The sequence below is a fragment of the Watersipora subatra genome, chromosome 8 (genome assembly GCF_963576615.1).
Source record: "Watersipora subatra chromosome 8, tzWatSuba1.1, whole genome shotgun sequence".
NCBI lineage: Eukaryota > Metazoa > Bryozoa > Gymnolaemata > Cheilostomatida > Watersiporidae > Watersipora > Watersipora subatra.
In genome coordinates, this window is record NC_088715.1 from 39,811,770 (window position 1) to 39,839,398 (window position 27,629).

Below are 27,629 nucleotides of genomic sequence, written 5' to 3' on the forward strand. Positions count from 1 at the left end.
CGGGCAACATAAATTAATGTTTGTTTTTCAAACTAATATTTTCAAATTCAAGAAATGATGATTTCATAATTGCTAGTTTTTGAAACTACTCCATTGCATCTACCTGATTGAATATTTGTTTGAGCAGTTAAATGGACGTTAGGACAAGGCATTTTCTTGAATATATGTCACAGCAACTGAGTATCATTTCTTACTTTAAACACTCTAATGTTAATCTAATGTTCAGATCATGTTAAAAAGCTTTGATAAACTATTTTCAGCTAGCTGTTATCAGTTCAGTTACTTCACAGCTGAGTAAGCATTTCAGTGACAAGTCATGACAAGTGAGATTGATTGACAAGTCATAAACTTTGCTATTAGGAATGTTAGTTCTTTTTCATTGGACAGTCAAAGTTATTGCTTTCATGCTCTATGAGTAAGCCATGAACACAGCATGATAGGCAAGGCGGTGTAATGAACTACACGCTGTAACAGGCCATATACTTGGTCTAGAACACTCAAGTTATAACCACAGCATCCCAGCTCATGCTGCGTCATTTGTCTTATAATGTCATGACAAAACAATGGATTTGCTGCCAGAAGACATAGCTTTTATAGTAGTGACAGCATTGTTATCTTTCACATCCATCACAACCAACTCTTTGCTTCTGTCAGTTATAGTAGCTGCAGAGAAGGTAAGTCAGTTACAACGTGATTGTATCTATTGATCTTCGACCTGCCTTGGTGGGTCATACCCTAGTTGGTCATACTCTAGTAGGTCACACCATATTTAGTAAGACACTAGGGGTTGTCTATTCTTGCAAAACATTTCCACTTAATTAGAGCATTGCAATGAGATACTTTTTTATATTTACACACACACACACACACATATATATATATATATATATATATATATATATATATATATATATATATATATATATATATATATATATATATATATATATATATATATATATATATATATATATCACTAAACTGACAGACTTTCAAAGCATTTTAGGAAGTAATAGCTATTATGCCGTAATCTATTTCATACAAACTCCAAAATCAAACTGATAAATCGTATCTCATGCTGGAGACTGCAGGCTCTTTAAAACAGACCTCAGTGCGATGTCTATGCAGTATTTGGACTCTAACCCTATGTGATTGGGATGACCTCCTCACTAGTGCAATATTAATAATTTTGTTTACAATCTCAAATACAATTGTACAAGTACAGGTCTCTAACCGCGTCTTGTCCTAAGAAAGCAACTAGAACAATTCAATGATAAATGACAAATATGACAGGGCAACTACTCGCAATAATCAGAGTCCTATCTATACATAGTTAGCGATAGTATGTAGTACTAACAGTATGGAGTACTAACAGTATGTACTATGTAGTACTAACAATATTGAGTACTAACAGTATGGAGTACTAGCAGTATGGAGTACTAACAGTATGGAGTACTAACAGTATGTAATACTAACAGTATGTAATAGGCTACTAATAGTATTTAGTACTAACAGTATTTAGTACTAGCAGTATGTACTACTAATAGTATGTAGTACTAATAGTAAGTAGTAGGCTACTAACAGCATCTAGTACAAACAGTATGCAGTACTAACAATATGGAGCACTGTCGTATTACCTGACTTCGCTCTCTCTTGCCAAACGATAGCCTGTCTCGATAAAAAGTTGGCCTATTGCCTTGGTTTTAGCTTACTTTACATGCTTCACAGCCTATTTTTTGATCGAGTGACGCTTGTAATGCTATATGTAATTTCCGTGTGAGAGAACTGTCTCTCGAGTCACGTATCTCCCTAGCTGACTTGGCAGAGGCTGTGTGCATTTTTAAAAGCATTGTTACAAAAACAATGGCTCTTTTATCTTGTCTGGACATGTCTGAGTCCAGTGGCAAGAAAACCTCGACGATTTGCAACATCCATCGTGAGAATAGATGTAGAATGCAGGGCAAGCAAGCTTTAAGGTTACCATTCTAGAGCAAAAAAACTGTCAGTACAAATGACTGTCCAGAGTAGAGACATTTCTTACCTACTGACATGTAGGTGCAGGTGCTTAGACAGAGCGAGCAGGTTCCCATTGCAATAACATCTCGCTTTTATCTTGTCTGGTCATATTGGCATACACATTTCGATGCATAAACTCTACTATAAGTAGCAACCCCGTGTCACATGATGTCGGTGTTTCTGCTTTACTCATCACCATCCTATTCTTGCATGATTCCTCTCGATTTTTAGTTATTGTTCAGGCATTTTATCTATTCACCTTCCATCATATATTCAAGTGAGACTTTTCCAGTTGTAGCAAAAATCCTGATACAAATTGAATAAGTTGCAAAGCTTGAATAATTCGTCCGCATTCAAAGATGTTCTTAGGAAAACTTCTTTTTTGATTAATCCATGAAATGTAGCATTTCAATTTTTAGGCCAAGTTAGGTAGGTCTGGGTTGGCAGTTCAGACATACAGGGGCATATTTCAAGGTAAACAATTCTTAACAGCTACTAGTCACACCTTCTACTGCTAACAGGTGCAAAACATATTTTCCCTAAAAAGTTATACACAGTTCATGTTAGCACTTGTCTTTGAGCTGGATTGACTCATCCCATAATTGCAATTTTAAGAGGAAAATTAATCAACCTTAACGAAGATTTGTAGATATAAGTGAAAGACAGTGAGGTGTCAACAGTTGGCAGGTGTTGCTCAGTGATTGAAATGAGTACGCATACAAGTAACATGAGCCTGAGGGTTACTGGCTCTTCCACTTATCAATATTTTTTAGTCAACAACTGCCAATTGATGACTTTTTTAATTGAGCCCTATGTTACCGAATGGTACCTCTATGATGAGTGATACCTCTGGGATGAGTGGTACATCTATCGATGAATGGTACCTCCATGATGATTATATTATATGAAGCTTCTCATGACACTCATAACAGCCTGAGGTTATGCAATATTGTCACCTTTGTTGACCTCTGACACACATTTGAGGCTGGCAGCAGTATGAACCTGTACAAGAAATGAGAGAGGGAGAAGAGTCATGGTTGAACTCATATCAAGATATAAGTTTAGAATCACTTTCTCTTTTTTTAAAATACTTTTGTAAAAACTAACAAAATTCTATTCAGCAAAATTGAAGTTTTTGACAATTTCAATACTGACGGTCTGTTGCAACTCTTAGCGTTGCGAAGAGACTTCAGCTTCCTGCTGTCGGCAGGTAGGTCAGGTGGAGGTGAGGGAGGTAAGGCATTTATAAAAATTGCTCTGTACTTTCTCTCAACATATACTCTGAAGTTGCAACTAAAACTATTGAAACTTTAAAAAAGGTCTTTGTATAGCATATTTAAATTTTTAAAATTGTGTCTAAAACTTCATGAAGTTTGTATCAAACTCGTACACACGTTATAGGATAAATGTAACCAAAGGCATAGCTGTATTTCTGTAACTTCCTCGTGCATACTTTAGTGTCTTAATAGGGCAACATGTGTGGGGGCTGTTACTTTGTTAAAGGTTTTCAATTTATGCTGAGAAGCTCACGGAAGGCACTGCTCAAGCAGAAATGTTTTGAACACTCAGAGCAGGTGCTTTATTATTGCACCACAAATATGTTTAGCGTGTTTATGCGTGATGAAATTGAGCAACTTTGTTTATCAGAGCTATAGCTGCTGAGTATGATATCAATTAATCTAAGCTGGATTTTATATATAGCATATAACATATATGACAGTTTATTTACTGTAGACTTTAGCCTCAGCTAGTAAAATATATGACAGTTTACTTACCATAGACTTTAGCCTGAGGCGAAAGAATTTGCTCATATGAGCTTCTTTTTTAATTCCGTTTTAATCCTAACGAAGGCATTGATTTCTTCTTTTCTTATTTCTGCTGTCACAAACAGTAGTCTTCTTTAGATTTGTGACCCTGAGCTGAAAAACAGAAGTTATGCAGTTCCACATCACTCAATATTACTAAATCCATATTACTAAATCAACTCAGAACCAAGCTAGATGAAGCAGAACTGAGTGCATATGTACTTATTTACAAAACTCTATGGTTTTAGAAAGCTTCAAAAGCTGCATGCTGATAACTTCATAAATCATTCAATAAATCTTACCAAGAAGTTCAATAACTGAACGTAGTCATTTTATATCGGCAACATTTATAAATAGCAGTGTAAGTCTGTGTATGTCGCAGATACGACTCTGTCACTGATACAACTCTGTCACTGATACAACTCTGCCACTGGTACAACTCTGTCACTGATACAACTCTGTCAATGATACAACTCTGTCACTGATACAACTCTGTCACTGATACAACTCTGCCACTGATACAACTCTGCCACTGATACAACTCTGCCACTGGTACAACTCTGTCACTGATACAACTCTGTCACTGATACAACTCTGCCACTGATACAACTCTGCCACTGGTACAACTCTGTCACTGATACAACTCTGTCACTGATACAACTCTGCCACTGATACAACTCTGCCACTGATACAACTCTGCCACTGATACAACTCTGCCACTGATACAACTCTGCCACTGGTACAACTCTGTCACTGATACAACTCTGTCACTGATACAACTCTGCCACTGGTACAACTCTGTCACTGATACAACTCTGCCACTGATACAACTCTGCCACTGGTACAACTCTGTCACTGATACAACTCTGTCACTGATACAACTCTGTCACTGATACAACTCTGTCACTGATACAACTCTGTCACTGATACAACTCTGCCACTGATACAACTCTGTCACTGATACAACTCTGTCACTGATACAACTCTGTCACTGATACAACTCTGTCACTGATACAACTCTGTCACTGATACAACTCTGTCACTGATACAACTCTGTCACTGATACAACTCTGTCACTGATACAACTCTGTCACTGATACAACTCTGCCACTGATACAACTCTGCCACTGATACAACTCTGCCACTGATACAACTCTGCCACTGGTACAACTCTGTCACTGATACAACTCTGTCACTGATACAACTCTGTCACTGATACAACTCTGTCACTGATACAACTCTGTCACTGATACAACTCTGCCACTGATACAACTCTGTCACTGATACAACTCTGTCACTGATACAACTCTGCCACTGATACAACTCTGCCACTGGTACAACTCTGTCACTGATACAACTCTGTCACTGATACAACTCTGTCACTGATACAACTCTGTCACTGATACAACTCTGTCACTGATACAACTCTGTCACTGATACAACTCTGTCACTGATACAACTCTGTCACTGATACAACTCTGTCACTGATACAACTCTGTCACTGATACAACTCTGTCACTGATACAACTCTGTCACTGATACAACTCTGTCACTGATACAACTCTGTCACTGATACAACTCTGTCACTGATACAACTGACAATATTACCCTGTATCACTATCTCTCTAGTAATTACTATTTTATTTACGATTATTCATATAGTAAAGTGTTTTTACGTATAACACTAGTTTTTAATTAGGACTTGTACTTTCTAATGTATATATTACAAATACACGCAATTGATACCTGGTCTCTTTACATACATGTCAGAACCTCACATAGCATTAAGGCAACATAGCAATGTAGTAAGCTGATGATGCGTGTAACTTTCGTGACAGTACATGTAGGCTGGGTGTTAACTATGCCTATCAAGCAATATGACACTTTTACTCATAAACTAGCAACGCCAGTTTTGTCACGCCGCTCAATGAACGACATAGCAGGCATGGATAGTTACCGAGCACTGACTGTAACCCTCTTTTGTTCAAACTCGATTTATTCCTTTGATCTAGTTTAATCTCATCTCCATTTGGCTTATTTGTACTGTTAGACTTTCTCTGAGCTAAAACTATAAAATATGCTAGCCAGTGCCCTCTCCATTTCTGCCCTATCACCAACTATGGCTTCCATCACAAGTACCGATGTCATCAATTATAGCTACCACCACCAGTCCTACTATTGCCAACTATAGCTATCATCACCAGTACTCCTATCACCCATGCCACCTTTATTGTCTACTCTCGATCTGAAAGGTTGCAGCAGTATTGACTCCTCAAAATTGCCTACTAGCTGATTCATATTTACTACACTCTCTCAAACAGAGGCAAATTTGATGGACATGCCGTAAACGTTTTTTTGGGTCAGACTTGACTGCAAAAGGAGTTTTGCCATGAGCCCAGACTTTTGCCATAAACCCAGACTATTGCCATGAACCCAGACTGTTGCCATGAACCCAGACTGTTGTCATGGACCCAGACTGTCGCCATGGACCTAGACTGTTGCCATGGACCCACACTGTTGTCATGAGCCCAGACTGTTGTCATGGACCCAGACTGTTGTCATGAACCCAGACTGTTGTCATGGACCTAGACTGTTGCCATGGACCCAGAATGTTGCCATGGACCTAGACTGTTGTCATGAACCTAGACTGTTGTCATGGACCTAGACTGTTGTCATGGACCCAGACTGTTGTCATGAACCCAGACTGTGGTCATGGACCTAGACTGTTGCCATGGACCCAGAATGTTGCCATGGACCCAGACTGTTGTCATGGACCTAGACTGTTGCCATGGACCTAGACTATTGCTATGGACATAGACTGTTGCCATGGACCCAGGTGTTGGTATAGGCTTTGACGTAATTGTATATAATGTCTGCAATCCTCTGCACCTCAGCTAACTTCCTCTAATCACTTTCATACAGTTTTTTTATTTTTAGTTTCATAAATTCTATTTTAAAATGGCTCCCTTGAAAAGAGCCTGAAGTAAAACTGAACTGACGTTTCCATGTTTGGTACTGGCCTCACCTGGCCTGGCTTCTGACCTGACCTCTGACCTGATCTCTGATCTGACCCCTGGCCTGGCTTCTGACCTGACCTCTGACCTGATCTTTGATCTGACCTCTGACCTGAACTCTGACCTGACCTCTGACCTGTACCTACTCTTGTACCTAGTATAGCAGCACCTACTCCTCTACCTAGTATAGCATGGCCCACTGCTCTACCTAGTATAGCAGTACCTACTCCTCTACCTAATATAGCAGTGCCTACTCCTCCACCTAGTATAGCAGCACCTACTCCTCTACCTAGTATAGCAGTGCCTACTCCTTTACCTAGAATAGCAGTGCCTACTCCTCTACCTAGTATAGCAGTGCCTACTCCTCTACCTAGTATAGCAGTGCCTACTCCTCTACCTAGTATAGCAGCACTTACTCTTCTACCTAGTATAGCAGTGCCTACTCCTCTACCTAGTATAGCAGTACCTACTCCTCTACCTAGTATAGCAGCACTTACTCCTCTACCTAGTATAGCAGTGTCTACTCCTCTACCTAGTATAGCAGTGCCTACTCCTCTACCTAGTATAGCAGTGCCTACTCCTCTACCTAGTATAGCAGTGCCTACTCCTCTACCTAGTATAGCAGTACCTACTCCTCTACCTAGTATAGCAGCACCTACTCCTCTACCTAGTATAGCAGGACCGACTCCTCTACCTAGTATAGCAGCACATACTCCTTTACCTAGTATAGCAGTACCTCCTCCTCTACCTAGTATAACAGTACCTACTCCTCTACCTAGTATAGCAGGACCTACTCCTCTACCTAGTATAGCAGTACCTACTCCTCTACCTAGTATAGCTGTACCTACTCCTCTACCTAGTATAGCTGTACCTACTCCTCTACCTAGTATAGCAGTACCTGCTCCTCTACCTAGTATAGCAGTGCTTACTCCTCTACCTAGTATAGCAGTGCCTACTCTTCTACCTAGTATAGCAGCACTTACTCCTCTACCTATAGTATAGCAGTGCCTACTCCTATACCTAGTATAGCAGCACTTACTCCTCTACCTAGTATAGCAGTACCTACTCTATGTCACCCTTCAGACTATCCTGAATCTTGTACCCATATTTATCCTCATCATCTCAATAATTCCAGCCACCATCTTTTGAACTACTTTTTCAAAAACATTGACTTCACAAATAATGTTTTTTTTCATGTTTTTACCTGAGTACTTACCAACTACTTTCTGTTTCTGTCACCCTCTAGCTACCTCAAGTTTAATATTTTTTTCAATTGTATCTCTGTTCTTATCATTTTACACCAGCTAAATATTGTCGAGCATCAACAACTTTTACCTTTAACAAACCTGTAATGCTGGCTTTCGCTAATATTCTGAACATTTATGACAATCTACAACTGTCGCTTCTGAAGTTAATGTAGCCAAGAATTCAGGAGCTCCAACCAGACTAGGTAGACTCAAGCTAAGCTGTAAGAGCTTTGAAAGCGTATAAAATATACTGAAACACGAAAAGTTTTTAGGTTCAGAGTTCATGATCACAAAAAACTAGTACAAGTTTTTCGTTACTCGACTCAATGTTACTCGCAATGTTACTGGCAAGCCCAACAGAGTGGCTGCATTGGTTCGACTTACTAGATGGCATTAAGAGATGCAATGCGCTATTGTTAGAACAGTTGTTATTGTTACTGCTGCTACAACATGCATGTACTTCTGCCGCGTGTCAAAATACATTTAACTGCACACTTGTTTATTGCATCTTCAGATAAAATGGCATGCATAATTTAACTAAAATAGCTTTTTGTTCTATCATAGCTATTGGTGTTATAGCTGGCGCAGTTTGGATTGGAAAGTTGTTTATTGTGCTATTTTGAAGCATTGGCAAGAGAGCCCTACACTTAGCACTCGCGTGTGCAGCTCGTTCTTTGACAGCCCAGACACGAGATAAGCATATTGCTGTTTGATCATGTTGCTTTTCCATTTCGACCATATTCTATACTCACCTTTTATTTTAAAATAGTTTAAATATTGTTAGCTTGTATCTGTCAGTTTTATTGTGACAGTAGAGAAACAAATGATCATTAGATGCAAAATTTTATCGAGCAATACATTACCAGTAGAGAATTTATTATTAAAATTACAAATGCTCTATTAGTCATTTGAGCATCAGCATGGTTCTCTTCACCAACGTTATGTGTTTTTCCTTCCTATCAGTTGCATAGCATCTCATGTTTGCAATCATACTGCTATGCATTAATCCCATGCACATAGTTATATCTAAGCACCTGCACAAACCTTCGCCTGTACCTTAGCTACATCTAAGTACCTGCATGAACCTTTGTCTGTATCATAGCTACATCTAGGCACCTGCAAAACTTTCCGCTTGTACCATAGACACGTACATCTAGGCACCTAGGTACCTACTTTACTCTTCACCTGTACCATAGCTGTATCTAAGCACCTGCGCAGACTTTGCCAGCCCTATGGCTGTATTTGAGAACCCGCACAAGTCTTCAATTAGACTATGGCTATATTATAGAGTGCACACACTTTTCATCTTGTACAAATCACTGTTATTCAGCATTATTGCTTGAATTTCAAAACTGTAGCTTTAAAACTTACAAATTCAGATCGACAACTCATTCTGTAGTAGCTCTGGATCTAGTAAAGTCTGACTAGTCACATTTATAAACTGATCAACAATTCTCAAGGCATATTTAGCTAGAAGAGTATCTTCATGAACTTTGATGAACTTGTTTTGTTAACAATAGTTTCACAAACTAACAAAACATATTCATGTTTGACTTCCTCATTTCAGTTCAACATCAACATATTTTAATTCACTAGTAAACTGTTCAGTTTTTTGCTTTTATTAGTACCATATAAAAGCAAAAAACTGAACCTTAAAGAGAACAACAATCTAAAATTATTTGTTCAGGCTGTTTTTCTCTTTCTCATTTTCTCTAGTGCAATTGCGTTACTCCCTTATTATTTCATATTCCTTTCATGTTACAAACACTCTCCACTCTAATCTAATATTGCCTGTCATAAAAGAACCAACATCTCTTAACAATCCAAACAGTTAGTGCCAATAACTTTGTTTGCTAGCTGTGACTATTCCAAACACACGACAACAATAATCTTATTGTTATCGTTTCATCAACAAATAACTCTCTCTCCTTATTCTTATCAAATTCGTGTGATTTGTTATCTTTGTATATAGCCTGTTTTAGCATCAGCTACTAATTCTCCTTTTTAGGTTGGAAGCAACGTGGCCAACTTAGTGTTCTTGTGTATTCCACATCTTGAGCTGGCTGTTCTCGCACTAATAAATAGATATCTCGTATATGGCCAATATGAATTGAAGAATGACGGAGATGGTAAAGCTAATGTAACGCTACCAGTAGAATGCCTAGAGCGTGGAGCCATCTTGTGGAGCATTGGTGGAATCACCAGTCTCACCATCTTCCAGTAGGTGAAGTCTACAAACCGTTTGTTTTGCAAAAAGTACGTTACGTACATTCACATCCTTAAATAAGTACACAAGGATATGTTATGCGCAAGTATACATTATGCGTACATAAACAGTGAATATTAGCTGGTATATGTACATGTATAGTTGGAAGGAGTGCGTTAATTCACAGATGTTAATAATAACTGGCACGGAAATCATCGATTAAACGTAGCAAGTGATTGGCAGATTAACAAGAGAATTATATTATTATTTCAACAACAGTATGAGTCATATCTCGATAATAGCAAAAAAATTGTAATAACTCATGATAATAGGTGGTAAACTCAATAGCGAGCATCAACAAATAACGCTAATATTGTGTAAGTTGTATAAGGTTTTAATTATGATATCATGTGATATCATAATTAAAACCTTATACAACTCTCATTTGCGTCAGTCTAGCAATATTACATACCAGAACTTAGGCAAAAACAGCAACTAAGCATGTTGTTATTTGTGCGCTCAATCAGTTTTATTTCTATTTTTGTATCAGTCAGTTTTATTTGTTCTTATTGATTTTATTTTAATTTATTTTATTGTTAAGTTCTACTAAAGTTTACTGCGGAGACTGGTCTCTGGTTAAACGTTTGTATCTTTTTTTTTCTACATAAATTTTTGCTCAAAATCCATTATGATTACCATTGGAGCGACCGACATAACATCGCAGCCAAGCCGCATAGACGGAAGAGAACAACTACCTTTCAGTGCAGCTGATGCATCAGGTGTAGTGTGTCTTGTGACAAGCTGTTGTTTTGCTCGCCCCGCTCAACGGGGGACAACTCCGCAAAAACAACAGTTTGCCAAGACAGGCTACAGCTGCCCTGGTCTGACTCGAACCCGACTTCTACCGGTGGTGAAGTTAGTAGGGCAATAGCTGAGCCAAAGGGAGTTTCATCTGGTATGTCTGCAAAAATGAGCTCTTTCGGGGTTACGTCATTGTCACGGGGTCGGAAGATTTCATTCATCGTGATGGTGTTGGTCAGAGGAGTAGTGGTCCTCTCAGTCCGGAGTTGTGGGTCAACTTCTGACACAGGCTTATCTTTAGTACTGTAAAGCTCAATCCAGCCTTCATGTTGAATTGCCTTCTTTCTTCTTTTCTCCTTTCATACACCTGCCATGGTAAAGTCTTTGTGATCCGGCCTAATTAATTTAGGTTGGAGCTTTGCATTTCCTCTTTTTCTTGTGAAAAATGATTTCAACCAGACTTGGTCTCTAAGAATTATTTTAACCAGACTTGATATTTAACTTTAAACAGTGGTACAACTACTTCTTCACCCCTTGCACCACTTTGTTACAAGTACTTCTCCTACCCTCTGTATTCGCTCTTGTAGATCAATGACATACTCATTCTCTGTCAACTCACGCCGGTCACCGGGGTTTAATGCATATGGAAGTAATCGCATTTCTCTGCCCGACATCAGGAAATTGGCTGTCTTCTTTGTCATTTGACGAGGAGCTGACCAGCTGGTTTTATGATTTGTGGGAGTAGTTGGTCCTATGTACTAGTCTCTCGGCCTGTCAGTAATGTTTGCATTGAATTTCCCACAGTCCTGTTTAGTTTCCCACAATCAAGTTTCTTTGATGTTGTTGGGGTCTTAGATCTGATAGGATTAAGGTTGTGTTTTATCACATCTCCAGATTTCATGGCATGCTTAGAAAAACTCTGGTCGGAAGTCTGCGTCCTAGTCACAATGGACAGCCTCAGGTATACCAAATTATGAGAAGACGCGCTCGTCCAGTACTCAGGCGGTTGTTGTAGCCTTCCTGTAGGATATCGGGATCGTATCACTCTACCGAGTAAAATGGGCAGTGAACATCAGAACTACATGTAGAGTGCTTTTATCCACAGAGGAAGGCAGCGGTTCACACAGGTCAATGGTACTGACTTGCCAGGGACAGCCTGTGTGTAAATGATTGTCTACTCTGCTTCGCATATGATTGGTTTCTTTGGCTTGCTGAAAATCTTTGAATATTCAGACCCGTTGCTTGACCAGACTCGCCATTCCTGGTCGGAACTAGTCTTGTCGAATAGCGGCCATAACCTTGTTGGCATCAATATGCGCTTCTTGATGAGTAGACTCTATCAATGACTTCCATTGATTAACTGAACAGATTTTTCTCCTTTTTCCACCAATTCTTGTGATCTGCAGTTCTTTGAGGATGTTAAGGTTGCAATGTGTTCTCAGTCACCAGAGCTTTTTGGCGGTTTCTTGGCTCACAATTTTAAGCTCTATTCCTTCTTGTTTCTGAATCATCTGTATTATCGACCTTAAATTAGGGCCTCGAGTTGTTGCTGGCTAAGGTTTGACTTCCTGGGCACTTGTACTTGGCAAATGTGTTGTTCCTCCTGTCGAGGTATTTGGGAGCAAATGGTTTCACTCCAAGTTCTACACTCTGGTGCGGTGTTCAGAATTTGCACATTCTTCCTTTTTTGTATTCCCTTCGGGATGTTGCTGAGAAGAGTATTTTTTGGTGGTAGATGGTGGTTTAGTGGAGAAAGCTGGATCTGTCACCGAATGTTGGTTGTGTTGCTAGGGTTTAACAAAAGCGGGTGACTGAGAGGAATACTGCCGAACTTGGGAACCAAGGTGTCTTTGCCTCTCGCACCATGCTTCCCCGAAACGGAGGTTTCTGAGTAGGCTATCTATGATGCTCAGGATACAAGTTCATTGGGCATATCTGCAGTGGTGTATGATCTGGTTTTTTGGGGAAGCTTTGGGTTGATTGACGTCTTCCATGTGAGGATTTGCAGGAGCCATTCGAGTGCATTGGCTGCAGTCCTTGCATTCTTGTTGGCTGGGCCTGTCAACGTTTTTATGAACTTTCCCTTTTCGGTATGCGCTTGAGAAGTCATAAAGAGCCAAAATCTTTATCTACCTAGCTAGTTGGCCTTGAGGTTGGGCTGTTCAAAGCAAAAGATAAGAGGTAAAAGATGCATGGTTCAGCTAAATCACAAAAATTTAAAAGTGTGGTATCTCTGGGCTGCCCTGCTCGAACTCCGTTAGTTTATTTTGTATCTCATTTAAACTTTTTGGTGTTACCCGGTCATCACTCATGTAGCAGGGTTGTTGGCTAGTAGTACTCCCATAAATTCTTTTATTGGCAATCCTTCTTTCTCCTGTTCACTCAACGACAGGTGGGCAGTTCTTATGACTTTCTGAAGTTGGCTGGTAAATGCATATATATGTATATCCTCGCCAGGCCCAAAATGCATTTGTTTTAGTAATTGATGCCCTTGTCGTTCTATAATTCCATATTTTTCTAATCGGTGTGTTTTTCATTTTTAGTAGCTAGCTGCAGGTATTCCTTTTGCCACGTTGCCCTTTAGGGCCAGTTTAAAACGTAGGTTCATTTTTTTCTGGGCTCATTTGTTGTGTCTGGATAGCTCAGTTTTCCAGGAACTCGGATACATCTGATGAGCCGTTATAAATTGGGGCACTCATCTGTTAGCCTCTAATATGCGCGTTATTTTTTGTTTGTAGTTTAAGATAATCTAGGAGTTGTTTGCACTTTTTGGAAGCCATGGTCTGTATAATTTATAGGTTCAATTTTTATTATTGTGAAATCTCACTGCTGCCATCAGTGAAAGGAACGCATAGATTCACAGATGTTAATAGCAACTGACACAGAAATTATTGATCAAGCGTAATCAGTGAGTGGCAGATTAACGAGACAATTATATTATCTTTGCAACAACAATATGGGTCGTCACTCATAAATAAATCATGATATTAGGTAGAAAACTTAATAGTGAACACCAACAAACATTGATGTAATATTGATGTAATACCCCATGGTGACTAAAACAAAATTTCTACAACTCGCGTCTGTCTGAGTGTTGGAATATTCGTCTAAGTAAAAACAAGATAAACATTGATAATAATGGTAAGTCTATGAATATCGATAAATGGTGTGTGAAATGTATAGTTAAAGTTACATGGACTTTTTCTCATGGATTTCTGATGTGTAAACTTTTAGTGTCCAGCGTAGAAGAATAATTTAGTCGATTATTTGCTGCTACGGACTCCACAGCGATCGCCTTCGCATCCGTTTTGTCATTCCACTTCAATGTATTATATACACGGAGGAAGTACTAACTGTACATGAACAGTGGATATTGACTAGTGTATGTATAGTATTATATATACAGATTGAATACTGACTGTACATGGACAGTGGATATTGACTAGTGTATGTATAGTATTATATATACAGATTGAATACTAACTGTACATGAACAGTGGATATTGACTAGTGTATGTATAGTATTATATATACAGATTGAATACTGACTGTACATGGACGGTGGATATTGGCTAGTGTATGTATTGTATTGTATATATATACAGATTGAATACTGACTGTACATGGACAGTAGATATTGGCTAGTGTATGTGTTGTATTATATATACAGATTGAATACTGACTGTACATGGACAGTGAATATTGGCTAGCGTATGTATAGTATTATTCCACTAACGCACGAGCGGAGCGGAAGTGTGGGAGTTTTTATGATAAATGCATGTGCACACAACTTACAAAAATTATTCATCAACAATGAGACGAACCCTCGTCAAGAAATTTCATCAAAAAATTTAAGCATTGGAATGTAAAGTCGTTAAAGTATAATAACGATACAAAACACATTTAAACCTATTTAAATATGTTACCAAGTCTTTGTAAACCGTCGGTATTATTTTAAAACTTACCCATCTGATCGGATTATACACAAATAGACAGATTAATTTGAACGAAAATTGCCACAAAAAGTTTGAAAAGCTCGGTTTAATAAAAGTTAAGACCGAAAATTTAAACGCCAATAAAGCCGTGCGACCGATTGTAGAACTATTTAGCACTGCGCATTTCACGAGAAAACCGTGCTCATTTCATCAGTCTATGGCCATTTTTACTTGTATTCGAATTTATTCGAAGGTTTCTGTAATAAAGGTAGACCGTTTGAGGCGTAGACCGATTTACAGGTACGAAATTGTGGTACACAGTTTATCAGCCTGTGTTTTTTGTCCAATCACCGAAGGTTTCATTATTTGAAACGTTAGCCAAAATTCTTTACAACTTATGTACAAGCTAGGGCCGAACTACAACGCCCCTTCATAACGAGAACATTTTTTATTTTGCTACAGTTTTATACGCGTGAATGCTCTTACCCGCTTTCTGTTAAAGATCGCTCATCAAAACCATTCTACATTCAACGCAACCAACTTTCAAACTGTGTATAGTACACAGTAGCTTGCCATTTTACTTCTAATTTTGCATTTCAGAGTTATAATAAACATATTTCTTTATTGTTGTTGAATTACATACATTACAGTAAATTAGGCCTACAGCTTTATAACACTTTTATAACAGCTTTTATTTTGCTGCAGTTTGCAGAAATCTTCGAGAAGCAAGAACGCTCATAGGTTTTCTATTATTGCTGTATTACTATATTAACAATATTGGTTATTTTAATAATATCGGTGCATTTTACTTATAATATTCACCAACATTGCATTTCTCCTATTGCAAGAGAGAGATATAAACGTGTAATATTTTCCTTTCATTGTTGTTGTTTGTCATGACCAAACACTTTTTAAATAAATTTTCTAAAAACCTATATAAATACCACAACTTCTCGATATTGCTACCTATGACGTTTTGAAATGTAAACAAAATTGTGTATTGGTTTTCTATTATTACTATATTAATAAAATTGATTATTCTAAGAATATCAGTGCATTTTACTTCTAATATTGGCCAATATTGCATTTCTCCTGTTGCAGGGGGAAAATATAAACATCTTTTCCATTCATTATTGCTTATTGTTGTATATAATAACACCCACACCCAGTACACTACAGCTACCATTGCAGTTATCCTATTGCACTGCAGAGCCATTTGATCGCTAATATTGCATTTCTCAACCATCAGTACCCTTTATTTTTTTGCCAATATCTCTGGCCATCTCTTTGGTCGTGGGCTGTATGACAGTGGAATTTCTAGTATTATATATACAGATTGAATACTGACTGTACATGGACAGTAGATATTGGCTAGCGTATGTGTTGTATTATATATCCAGATTGAATACTGACTGTAAATGGACAGCAGATATTGGCTAGCATATGTGTAGTATTATATATACAGCGGGAGTACTGACTGTACATGGACAGTGAGTATTGGCTAGTGTATGTAGTATTATATATTTTTAATAAGGTAATAAACTAACAGCAATGCTAGATGACTCAAGCAAACTCTAGGAAATAGCAATTCTTTCTGTAAACAAATCACTGTTATACAATGTGACTACCTTATCATGTTATACAATGTGGTTGCCTTATTATATTATACAATGTGACTACCTTATCATATTATACAATGTGTCTACCTTATCATATTATACAATGTGACTACCTTATCATATTATACAATGTGACTGCCTTATCATATTATACAATATGACTGCCTTATTATATTGTATAATGTGACTACCTTATTATATTATACAATGTGACTCCCTTATCATATTATACAATGTGACTACCTTATCATGTTATACAATGTGGTTGCCTTATTATATAATACAATGTGACTACCTTATCATATTATACAATGTGACTACCTTATCATATTATACAATGTGACTACCTTATCATATTATACAATGTGACTGCCTTATCATATTATACAATATGACTGCCTTATTATATTATACAATATGACTGCCTTATTATATTGTATAATGTGACTACCTTATCATATTATACAATGTGACTACCTTATCATATTATACAATGTGACTACCTTATCATGTTACACAATGTGACTGCCTTATTATATTATACAATGTGACTACCTTATTATATTATACAATGTGACTACCTTATCATGTTATACAATGTGACTACCTTATCATATTATACAATGTGACTACCTTATCATGTTACACAATGTGACTGCCTTATTATATTATACAATGTGACTACCTTATCATATTATACAATGTGTCTACCTTATCATATTATACAATGTGACTGCCTTATCATATTATACAATATGACTGCCTTATTATATTATACAATATGACTGCCTTATTATATTATACAATATGACTGCCTTATTATATTGTATAATGTGACTACCTTATCATGTTACACAATGTGACTGCCTTATCATATTATACCATGTGACTACCTTATCATGTTATACAATGTGACTGCCTTATCATGTTTAATTTGATACAAATGTTTTAGTGTAGTCAGCTTATCATTTATCTGTGTGTATAACGTATAGATGCTCAACAGTTACAAAAACTCATCAACCTTTCAAGGGTGTATATAGTAGTGTTGGGCCGGTATCTAATTTAGTGCCGTATCGGATATCCTTGCTCAATTTTATCGGTTTTTCCGGTATCGGTATCCTCGGTATTTACCATCTTCGGTATCCTTTGCCAACTAAGAAAGTTCGGTATTGTTGGTACTATTGTTCGGTATGTGGTTATCAGTGTGTCTTTAAATGGTTTAAACTTTAAATCATAACTGTCTCTAACAATTTTTATCGTTGTGCAAAAAGTAGCCTGTGCAAAAAACATTCTTTAGTCAGCAGTATATTGTTACGGCAAAGAGACTCCTTGTTTTAGAAAGCCAACAAAGAAAGATGGAAATATAATTTTCATGATAAATGTTTTTATTGTTTATTCTATTAAAAAATATCGTTATTGATACAAACGTTATGTATAATAAAGAACAGATAGATAATGGCAATGGGCTCTCTTTGTTAAATATACTGAAACAGTTTAAAAAAAATCTTACTATCACATATTGTAATCAGGTAATGTAATCACATAATTATACGCAGTCCAATTAGAGTCCAGTCCCGTTAAAGTCTTTATACGTCCTCTCATCTGTGTAGAACTCCCAAACCTTCGAGGCTGGTGGCATTATCAATGTAACGTAATATAATAGTAGATACAGTAAGCGTGGAAATTTTTGATGAATTTGTTCGCCAATGCATGCTGAGATTGGCATGTTCGTCATGAAGCGTTTTAAAAATCTCTCCGGATATCCGTATAACCATATACCGATAGGCTTTTACGGATAAATACCGATCATATCAAACCAGCCGCGGATACCTAGCTGACACCGAAAATGATTGGTTTCCTCGGATACCGAGAATCCCTCGGTATCGGTAAGAGCGGATAACCCAATACCGGCTCAACACTAGTATATAGCAACTAGAAAAGCACCCATACTCTCTACTCAAAAGAAGCACACCTACTCTCTATTCAAGACAAGCACACCTACTCTCTACTCAAGACAAGCACCCCTACTCTCTGCTCAAGACAAGCACCCATACTCTCTATTCAAGACAAGCACCCCTACTCTCTACTCAAGACAAGCACGCCTACTCTCTACTCAAGACAGGCATCCCTACTCTCTACTCAAGACAAGCACCCCTACTCTCTACTCAAGACAAGCATACCTACTCTCTACTCAAGACAAGCACCCCTACTCTCTACTCAAGACAAGCACACCTACTCTCTCCTCAAGGCAAGCACCCCTACTCTCTACTCAAGACAAACACCTCTACTCTCTACTCAAGACAAGCACACCTACTCTCTACTCAAGGCAAGCACCCCTACTCTCTACTCAAGACAAGCACCCTACTCTCTACTCAAGACAAACGCCTCTACTTTCTACTCAAGACAAGCACACCTACTCTCTACTCAAGGCAAGCACCCCTACTCTCTACTCAAGACAAACACCCCTACTCTCTACTCAAGACAAGCACACCTACTCTCTACTCAAGGCAAGCACCCCTATTCTCTACTCAAGACAAGCACCCCTACTCTCTACTCAAGACAAACACCTCTACTCTCTACTCAAGACAAGCACACCTACTCTCTACTCAAGGCAAGCACCCCTACTCTCTACTCAAGACAAACACCTCTACTCTCTACTCAAGACAAGCACACCTACTCTCTACTCAAGACAAGCACACCTACTCTCTATTCAAGACAAGCACTCAACTCAAAAAAGCAGATGTACTGACCTTAACTGAGCACTTATAAAGCCCAATTCAAACTATAGAAAAACAAACAGTTATTACTGATTGTACAACGAAAACAATTTAAATTTTTTTGCATATATAATTGACTGACATTTTTATTTTGAGAAATGCATAAACCAGCAGTTGGAGTTCAAACTAGTACATACAAGAATAGGTGTACATCAAAGAGAAGGAGCGTTATAAAGTAGCCATTAACTTAACAAATATAATATACTTGTAGATATCTTCATATTGAGAAACCATTTTGGTTTGAGGCACATGTCACAACAAAGTCTTTGGTTATCTCCAGTCTAATTGGAGGATGCATAAGCCACCTAGTTGGCCTTGTCCCACTCATGTCAAGCATGGCAATGTTGACAGCATACGCAATCTTTGCAGCTCTTGTCTTTACTTCACTCTTCCTGATCAGTAAGTCAAGGACAAATAATTGTCAAGGACCAGTAATTGTCATTTTTTATTACGAAAGTTAAATTGTTAGATAAGATTACTTTTGTTGATTTCTTGAGGTTTTAACTAATGTTTATTAAAGCTGTGAACAAACACTGTATAGTAATACTGATAGACCAAAAGAATACCAGTAATATCGATAATATGATTATGAGTGGTTTGTGGTTTGATCAAATGCATCACCTTGCAGTTGGACTGTGTGTGAGGATGCTTATGCTGGCTGAGCAGCATCGGAGGCGTATCAGGTTGTATACAGCATCAGTCAAAACAAGCAGAGCAGACTCCATGAGATTTTTGCTTATCTTGATCACCATCTACATAGTCTCGAACATTGTTCCAGGTAAGCATGTCACTCCGCATATAACAGCTAAAGTACTTTTCATGTGAAATCTTCTAACAGTCTGTAATTTCCTTGAAGTTCATTTCGTAATTATGTAAACATGGATACGACCGCTCAAATTTGTAATACTGTATAGAAAAGTAGGTGTCAGGGATATGAGACAGCGTGTATCAGTGATATAGGACTATATATCAGTGATATAGGACAGTATGCATCAGTGATATAGGACTGTATTTATCAGTGATATAGGACTGTATATATCAGTGATATAGGACAGTAGTATCAGTGATATAGGACAGTATGTATCAGCGATATAGGACAGTATATATCAGTGATGTAGGACTGTATATATAAGTGATATAGGACAGTAGTATCAGTGATATAGGAAAGTATGTATCAGTGATATAGGACAGTATGTATCAGTGATATAGGACATCACGTATCAGTGAGTTAGGACAGTATGTATCAGTGATATAGGACAGTATGTATCAGTGATATAGGACATCACGTATCAGTGAGTTAGGACAGTATGTATCAGTGATATAGGACAGTATGTATCAGTGATATAGGATAGTATGTATCAGTGATATAGGACAGTAGTTTCAGTGATACAGGACTGTATATATCAGTGGTATAGGACAGTATATATTGGTAATATAGGACAGTATGTATTAGTGATATAGGACAGTAAGTATTGGTGAAATAGATCAGTATGTATCAGTGATATAGGATAGTATGTATCAGTGATACAGGAAAGTATATGTCAGTGATATAGGACAGTATGTATCGGTGATACAGGACAGTATGTATCAGTGATATAGGACAGTATTTATCAGTGATATAGGACAGTATACATCAGTGATATAGGGCAGTATGTATCGGTGATATAGGACAGTATGTATCAGTCATATAGGACAGTATGTATCAGTGATATAGGACAGTACGTATCAGTGATATAGGACAGTATGTATCATAATACTGGTATGTGAAAATATGATTCCGATATGCCATATGTCTTGTCTGTAGTTTTCTCATGTCATGCCAGAGTCTAATATTACATTTTCTTTTATGAATTTAGTGGTCATTGGTTTAGCTGAACTTGCCAACATGCCAGTGCCATCCGTGTACATGACTGTCCTTCACCTAATCGCACCTATATGCTATCCAATTCTCTATGGAACTCGCACCTCTCAGGGTTTCTTAACAAGCATTCGCATGGCCATATGCTGCTGCCTGCCAGTTAAACACGTTGAAAGTGAACCTCAAATTGATGACATGGTCAGGTAAAGTATCTTTCCTCCCCACCTCTATTACGATAGCTGCTCCCTTATAATCCGTAACGACATAAACTTTAAGATAACACTGCACTCACTCTAATACTGTAAGGATATAGACCTAGAACTACTGCTGCACTCATACATTGATAAGAACATATATATGTAACGGTAGATCTGGTGAAAACACTGTAGTAACAAATTGATAGGAACATATGTACCTGTAGACCTGGTGTAAACACTACATTGATAGAAACATTAGACTGGAATGTTTCCTAAAAAACTCTCACTGTTTAAGTTGTGAATCTATACTCATTGTCTTGTTGGGATCTTTTTGGGCATGAGTTCCTTTGAACTGGAACTCGAATATGCTATGTAAACTAGGAGTACTTGTGGTCACTTGCATTGTTTGCCAGGTATGTATTGTAAGTATTGTGGGTATTGTAGGTGTTGTATGTATTGTGTGTATTGTAGGTATTGCAAGTATTGTACCTATTGTATGTGGTGTATATATTGTAGGTATTTTAAGTATTGCACGTATTTTAAGTATTGTAGGTATTGCATATATTGTCGGTATGTATTGTAGGTATCGTGTGTATTGCATGTATTGTAGGTATATTCTATGCTTGTCTTTAGGCTCACCATGATGAGACTAGGCAATGTGATGATTAAAATAGATGAACAGGCAGCCATCAGACGACATTCATCTTATCTTAAGAGACGATCTCGGATTATCAAGTCTTTCCCCTTCTTGCGGTCTTCAGAGAGGGAGCATGAGACTGCACGACCGTACAACAGCTGTGCCCCCAGGCGTATGCTTTAGCTAGTTTTTTTTGTACATTGTGTGTGTATGTGGTATGCGTGTAATGTCCAGGTTCCTCATGCATTTCTCACAATAGCAAATCTTATAGAAATCTTTGCAACGATTAGGGTAGACGATGACAAATCGAGTTAAAGAGCCATCAATTTTGGGAGTTGGTGTGTGTCTTCTGATGCATCAGTAAAAGGGTGACTTGAGATTCTTTTTAACTATGCGTTTGACGAACGCTAAAAAATTTATTGGATTTATTTAGATCTTCTAATCAATAGAACAATTACTGTGCCAGTTTATATTGATACTAGCAGAATTTCCGGTGTTGCTTATTGTTCATAAGCTGTTCTTATATAAGTAATGTAAACACAGCTTATAAACAGTGGCAGGCAATGTAGTGGTCATAGGCTAAGTTTCTTTACCTAATGAATTTGAGTAACTTGAGCTAGTCTAAATCTTTACTATAATAATAGCCATGAACCAGCTTGTAATCGTTACGCGTCATGCAGACCTGGTGCTATGCAAATGAGGAAGAAATTAGGGTCTAAAGCCTCGTGCCAGCGAACAAGTTGTTAAATGGGGACCTAGGCAGGTTAACATTGAATTTCAGCTCTAAAATTATGCTTAACTCCCATCTCAACTACCCTTAGTGCTTGATGCAATGAAGCCATATGAAGGACCATTCTTTGGTCCATTCCGGTTTAAATTTTGATGCGTACTTGACTTTTTTGGACATGACTGAATGGTGGACCCAATCTCGCGACTTAAAAACAAGAAAATGTCAAGGCCGTAGGAAATGCCCACCCAAAGGGCTATATATAGATATACATACATATATATACATATACACACATATATACATATATATATATACATATATATATATATATATATATATGTAGATAGATCTTTGCTTGGACCTAGGTGTAGAGGAACCTACGAAAAACAAATGTTCTGAAATGTTTGAGTGCTTAGTTCAAAGGCCATAAAATTACCGAACGATCTTTCTATGCACAAAGCCATAAAAAGTGTCTTTGGCGATACAGCGAGTCTTTCGTTATCATTAGATTACGCGCATCGCGTTAATGCTATAGCGACTGATAAATAAAGGGCTCGGTATTTTATTCTAGAGCACAAAACATAAATCCGGGAGTTTAACGGGAGGTTTATTTTTGCGGGAGGGTAATCTCAATTCCTGGAGGGTCTCACAAAATCCGGGAGTGTTGACAGCTCTGGTGTCATGATCTCTTACGCAATTAATCATGATCTTCAAGTGTGCTAGTAGTAACCAATAGTATTTTTGCAAGAGCTTCAAGTATGCTTATGGTGTGTAATGAGTAGGACCACAATTACTTCATTGTATAACAATATAGCTACTTGGCCTAAAAAATAGCCTGTCAGCAGACCTGGTTTAAATCAATGATATACAGCCCCCCAAAGATAGCCGACGGCCCTCATATGGGCGAGGTTTAATGATGGAGCTCTGTTGGGATTAACCCGAACAAACAAATATGCTGAATAAAGCACCTTGTAAATTTACAAATATTATGAACTATAGTGGTTATATTACTTATCTGTTGAATTCATTTTGTTGTCAAATAAATATAGTATCCCAATATTGTCACCGTTATGATCAGTCAGTTGCCATTCACAAGCATTCGTGATATTAATAGTCACAATCATAAAATAGCTCAAATTTGGTTTTGCATTTAGATTTTGAGTATGAAAACTACACTGCACAGCTTTGCCTGCTGTCCCATCTTATTGGCCAGGTAAAACAATGTGATAACGATGAAAGACTTTGTCATTTTATATTAGGGGTGGCAAAATATTAATCAAAAACTAGAAAAGAAATGCCGTTGTGCGGGTAATTATATTCAACTTTAGGCATATACTACGACCTTTACCATTTTTAAAATTACTAAAAGTAGGTAATTTGAAATGTTTTATTTTGCATGAATCTATTATTTTAGTTAGGTATCACCCCTACATTGTAGAAATTCAAGATTTGCTATTGTGAACCGCCGGGCCTACTGACTGAATGAGCTGATGAAACGATAACAGCGAGTCGTGTTTTCCAAAACCTAACAAGGCAACGCAACCGCCCCGCGAGAGTTGTGTTTGCCCCGAAACCCAGGCTAGCACAATCCTAACAGAGCTCCATCATTAAACCCCGCCCATATGATAGCCGTCGGCTATCCTTGGAGGGCTGTATATCATTGTTTAAATAGACCTGGTTCCCGAGTTTAAATCCAGTGCGAAGCGGATTTCTGGTTCCTAAAACTTTATTGCTATGACTATACATACGGACGACAAACAACAAACACTGAGATTTATCTATATATATATATATCTATATATATAGATATATATATATCTATATATATATATATAGATATATACTGTACTGGCTGTGCCACCCGGCGTTGCCCGGGTAATAAAAAAGTCTTTGAATAGAAAATTGATTTGTATTTAACATATAACAACATTTGCCATTCTTACTTTCAAACTTCATATAATGAGGAAAAATTTTTGTGCAGGTCAAATAAATTACAAAGAATAAAACAACTACAAAAGGGTTTAGATATAAATGTGAAATAATTAGCAAATAATAGCTAAATTAGGTTGGCTTTGCTGAGATTACAATAAAGGATGATTCCGGAATGATACAATTATTATGAGCTGAAAAAACAAAATGAAAATCTTGAATATGTTGAATTAATAATAATAATTCTTGCATAGAAGTGTGTGCTTAAAAAAGGTTACTGTTCCACCAGAAGATATCCATCAAAACTTTGAATACGACGATACTATTATCTCTCATTACTGGTACAAATGTAAAAGTGAGATATCATACTTTATCTGACCAAAAGGAGAGAATGTCGAGGCTTTTCTCACAAATACAGTATATTTGTCTGCGCGAGAAGAATTGGCCTTGACCTCAGATATAGTAATTGAACCTTAAAAAAAAATTTCTTAACAGGGGCATCGTAACTCGTAGCCGCATTGGTAAAATAATCAGCATACGCTATAGCTGGAGAGACACACATACGGATGGGCACACTAACTTTGAGGAATATATATATAGACAGAGGCATCGTGTAACGTGTGGGCGCAATGCTAAAATAATAGCTATAGCTGGACAATTAAAACGAAGAATACATGAATACACATACGACCAATTTTGAGGAATATATATATAGATAGACAAGCCGAATGCCTGGCATTGCATGGGTAATAAAATAATTACCTAATGAATTTTAGTAACTTACCTGAAAAGCTTGATCTTTACTAAAATCTCTACTAAAACAATACCTGCGTTGTGGACCAGCTTAACAATCGTTACGCGTAATGGTCAACAGTGCTAGTTGTTAACTCCAAGCAAGCGCTTTAAGCGTAAGTATCTTAACCAATGTAATGACTATTTTCCCAATTAATCTATTGTATTCTGTGTAGCATAATGGTTAAGTGTGCTGCCTCCAGATCTGGAGGTTTTGAGATCTAACCCAGAATAGTGTATATTTTTCATTGCTAGATTTTAATTGCTATAACTGGACACAGGGTTTGGCAGAAAGACACAAAGATATTTATATATATAGACTAGCCGTGCTTCTCAGCGTTGCCCGGGTATTCAAAATCAGCTTATAAACAATGATAAGTAATGAGAGTTACCTGCCACTCGCTATTAGCCTGGCAAATCACCAATTTGAAATTTTAGTAAGCTTACTAATGAGAGCTAATTGGCTCACGTTACCCAATCGCCCTGCATAGTATATCCCCTCAGACTATATCCCCTGCAGAGTATATATGATCTCCCATATCTATAAAGTAGATATGGGAGGGCATATCAATATTATGTAGTTTGACCAAGTTTTACATAGCCTTTGTTCCACAAATAAATATGTAATTTTTTCCTTTCAGTTGGCAGGTTTGGTGAAGATTTTGAAGTCAAGGAGCAGGCTTTAAGAGCTGTATCATTACACACCACAAGCATAGACAAAGTTCCTAGACACGCCAAAGTTGGAAGGCTATTCTCATGGCTTCCTAAACGATCAGGTCAGCATCTACTTTGTCTAGTTATAAGAACAAAGTGTTATGAGACCAACAGAATTTACATATGTTCAAATACTTCCATGTTGCATTCAATAGTAACCTTTTTATAGCTGTTCATGTATTTATTTTCTTTTATGTGTCACAACCTAAGCAAAAAATATGATGGCTGTTTTAATATGGACTGCATTTTGTCTTCTTGCTAATAGCGAGAAAGCTGGATCTGACACAAAAGGCATCAAATACGGATGTGGATGATAAAAGGAAGTCAGGCTCCTCTAATGTAACGTTGATGGCTGCTTCTGGTCCTACTCGCAAGCTTTCAAATATATCAGAACAGCCGGATAACATTGAGGAAGTGAGTGACCAGAAGCTGGACAACGAGCACACGAATGTAAAAACAGCCGGCGAAGATTTATCAATACCCGTAGATAACGTCCAGAATTCACTTGAGGTGGACAACTATTCAACACATTCATCCTCACCTTGTCTACAGCGAATGTGAGGATAGAGGGCAGAAGCCCCCATAACCTGCTACTCTTGCTGGGCTGAAATGCTGAACACTTACTGGATTGAGGACCACTTGCTGAAGTTACCACTCTTATTTCAACAAACCCGATGTGTATCTCTGATCTGGCGCTTTACTGTCTAGTAATAAACTAAATGACCTAAATGCTTCTTCATTTGTACCTGTCTTGGAATAAGAATGTGCATAAGAATGGAAGACAACTCTTCATACTCGATGTTTAAGATGTCTACTTATTGTGAATAATTTCTAGCATGCTTCTAACCTACTCTAAGGATGAATAGTAAGGATGTGAGAAACGGAGACATGAGAAGCTGATGTACGGTTACTCAGTGTTTGACAGTCTAGCTAAAGCTAAGAATTCAGTTAGATTCATTGTGCGTGAATATAAACTCCTTAACATTTCACATCTTTGAGCATCTGTAAGGAAACCCTGGGGCTTGTTTTAACTTGTGCAAGTTATTGGTTAACCTGTTGTGAAAAAGACAGACTATCAGAAATACGAAGTGTCACTAAAGAATCAGAATGGATTTCGCTAAAATGAGTTGCCTTCTAATTAAGAATTGGCCACAATGTTGGTCAACGATCATATTTATATTTAAATCATACCCATCAGTTTTAAAAACAAAAAATTGTTTTTTATCAAGACAATATAAGCAATATTGTTTGATTTTTCATTACGGGCACCAGAACTCTATTATGGGCCTATCCAAAGAGTATAGTTGCTTCTATGCTATTTTATGCTATCTATACTAGCTTTACTAATCCTG

General features: G+C 37.6%; 1 protein-coding gene across 1 annotated transcript; it reads left to right on the top strand.

Annotated features, from left to right (window-relative positions):
- Positions 1 to 410: 410 nt before the first annotated feature.
- Positions 411 to 27,629, top strand: LOC137401420 (uncharacterized). The gene is made up of 8 exons (XM_068087754.1): positions 411 to 674; positions 10,091 to 10,302; positions 19,632 to 19,819; positions 20,049 to 20,198; positions 21,277 to 21,481; positions 22,109 to 22,284; positions 26,205 to 26,339; positions 26,543 to 27,629. Exons 1-8 carry the CDS (start codon positions 564 to 566, stop codon positions 26,836 to 26,838), a joined length of 1,473 nt encoding a protein of 490 aa, XP_067943855.1. The 5' UTR covers positions 411 to 563; the 3' UTR covers positions 26,839 to 27,629.

What these genes read in the sequence shown, in the direction of transcription:
- LOC137401420 (XM_068087754.1), top strand. Translation starts at nt 564, where the DNA reads ATGGATTTGCTGCCAGAAGACATAGCTTTTATAGTAGTGACAGCATTG. An exon ending in ACCAGTCTCACCATCTTCCA is followed by an intron (nt 10,303 to 19,631) that starts GTAGGTGAAGTC and finishes ATATACTTGTAG; the next exon opens with ATATCTTCATATTGAGAAAC. An exon ending in TACTTCACTCTTCCTGATCA is followed by an intron (nt 19,820 to 20,048) that starts GTAAGTCAAGGA and finishes ATCACCTTGCAG; the next exon opens with TTGGACTGTGTGTGAGGATG.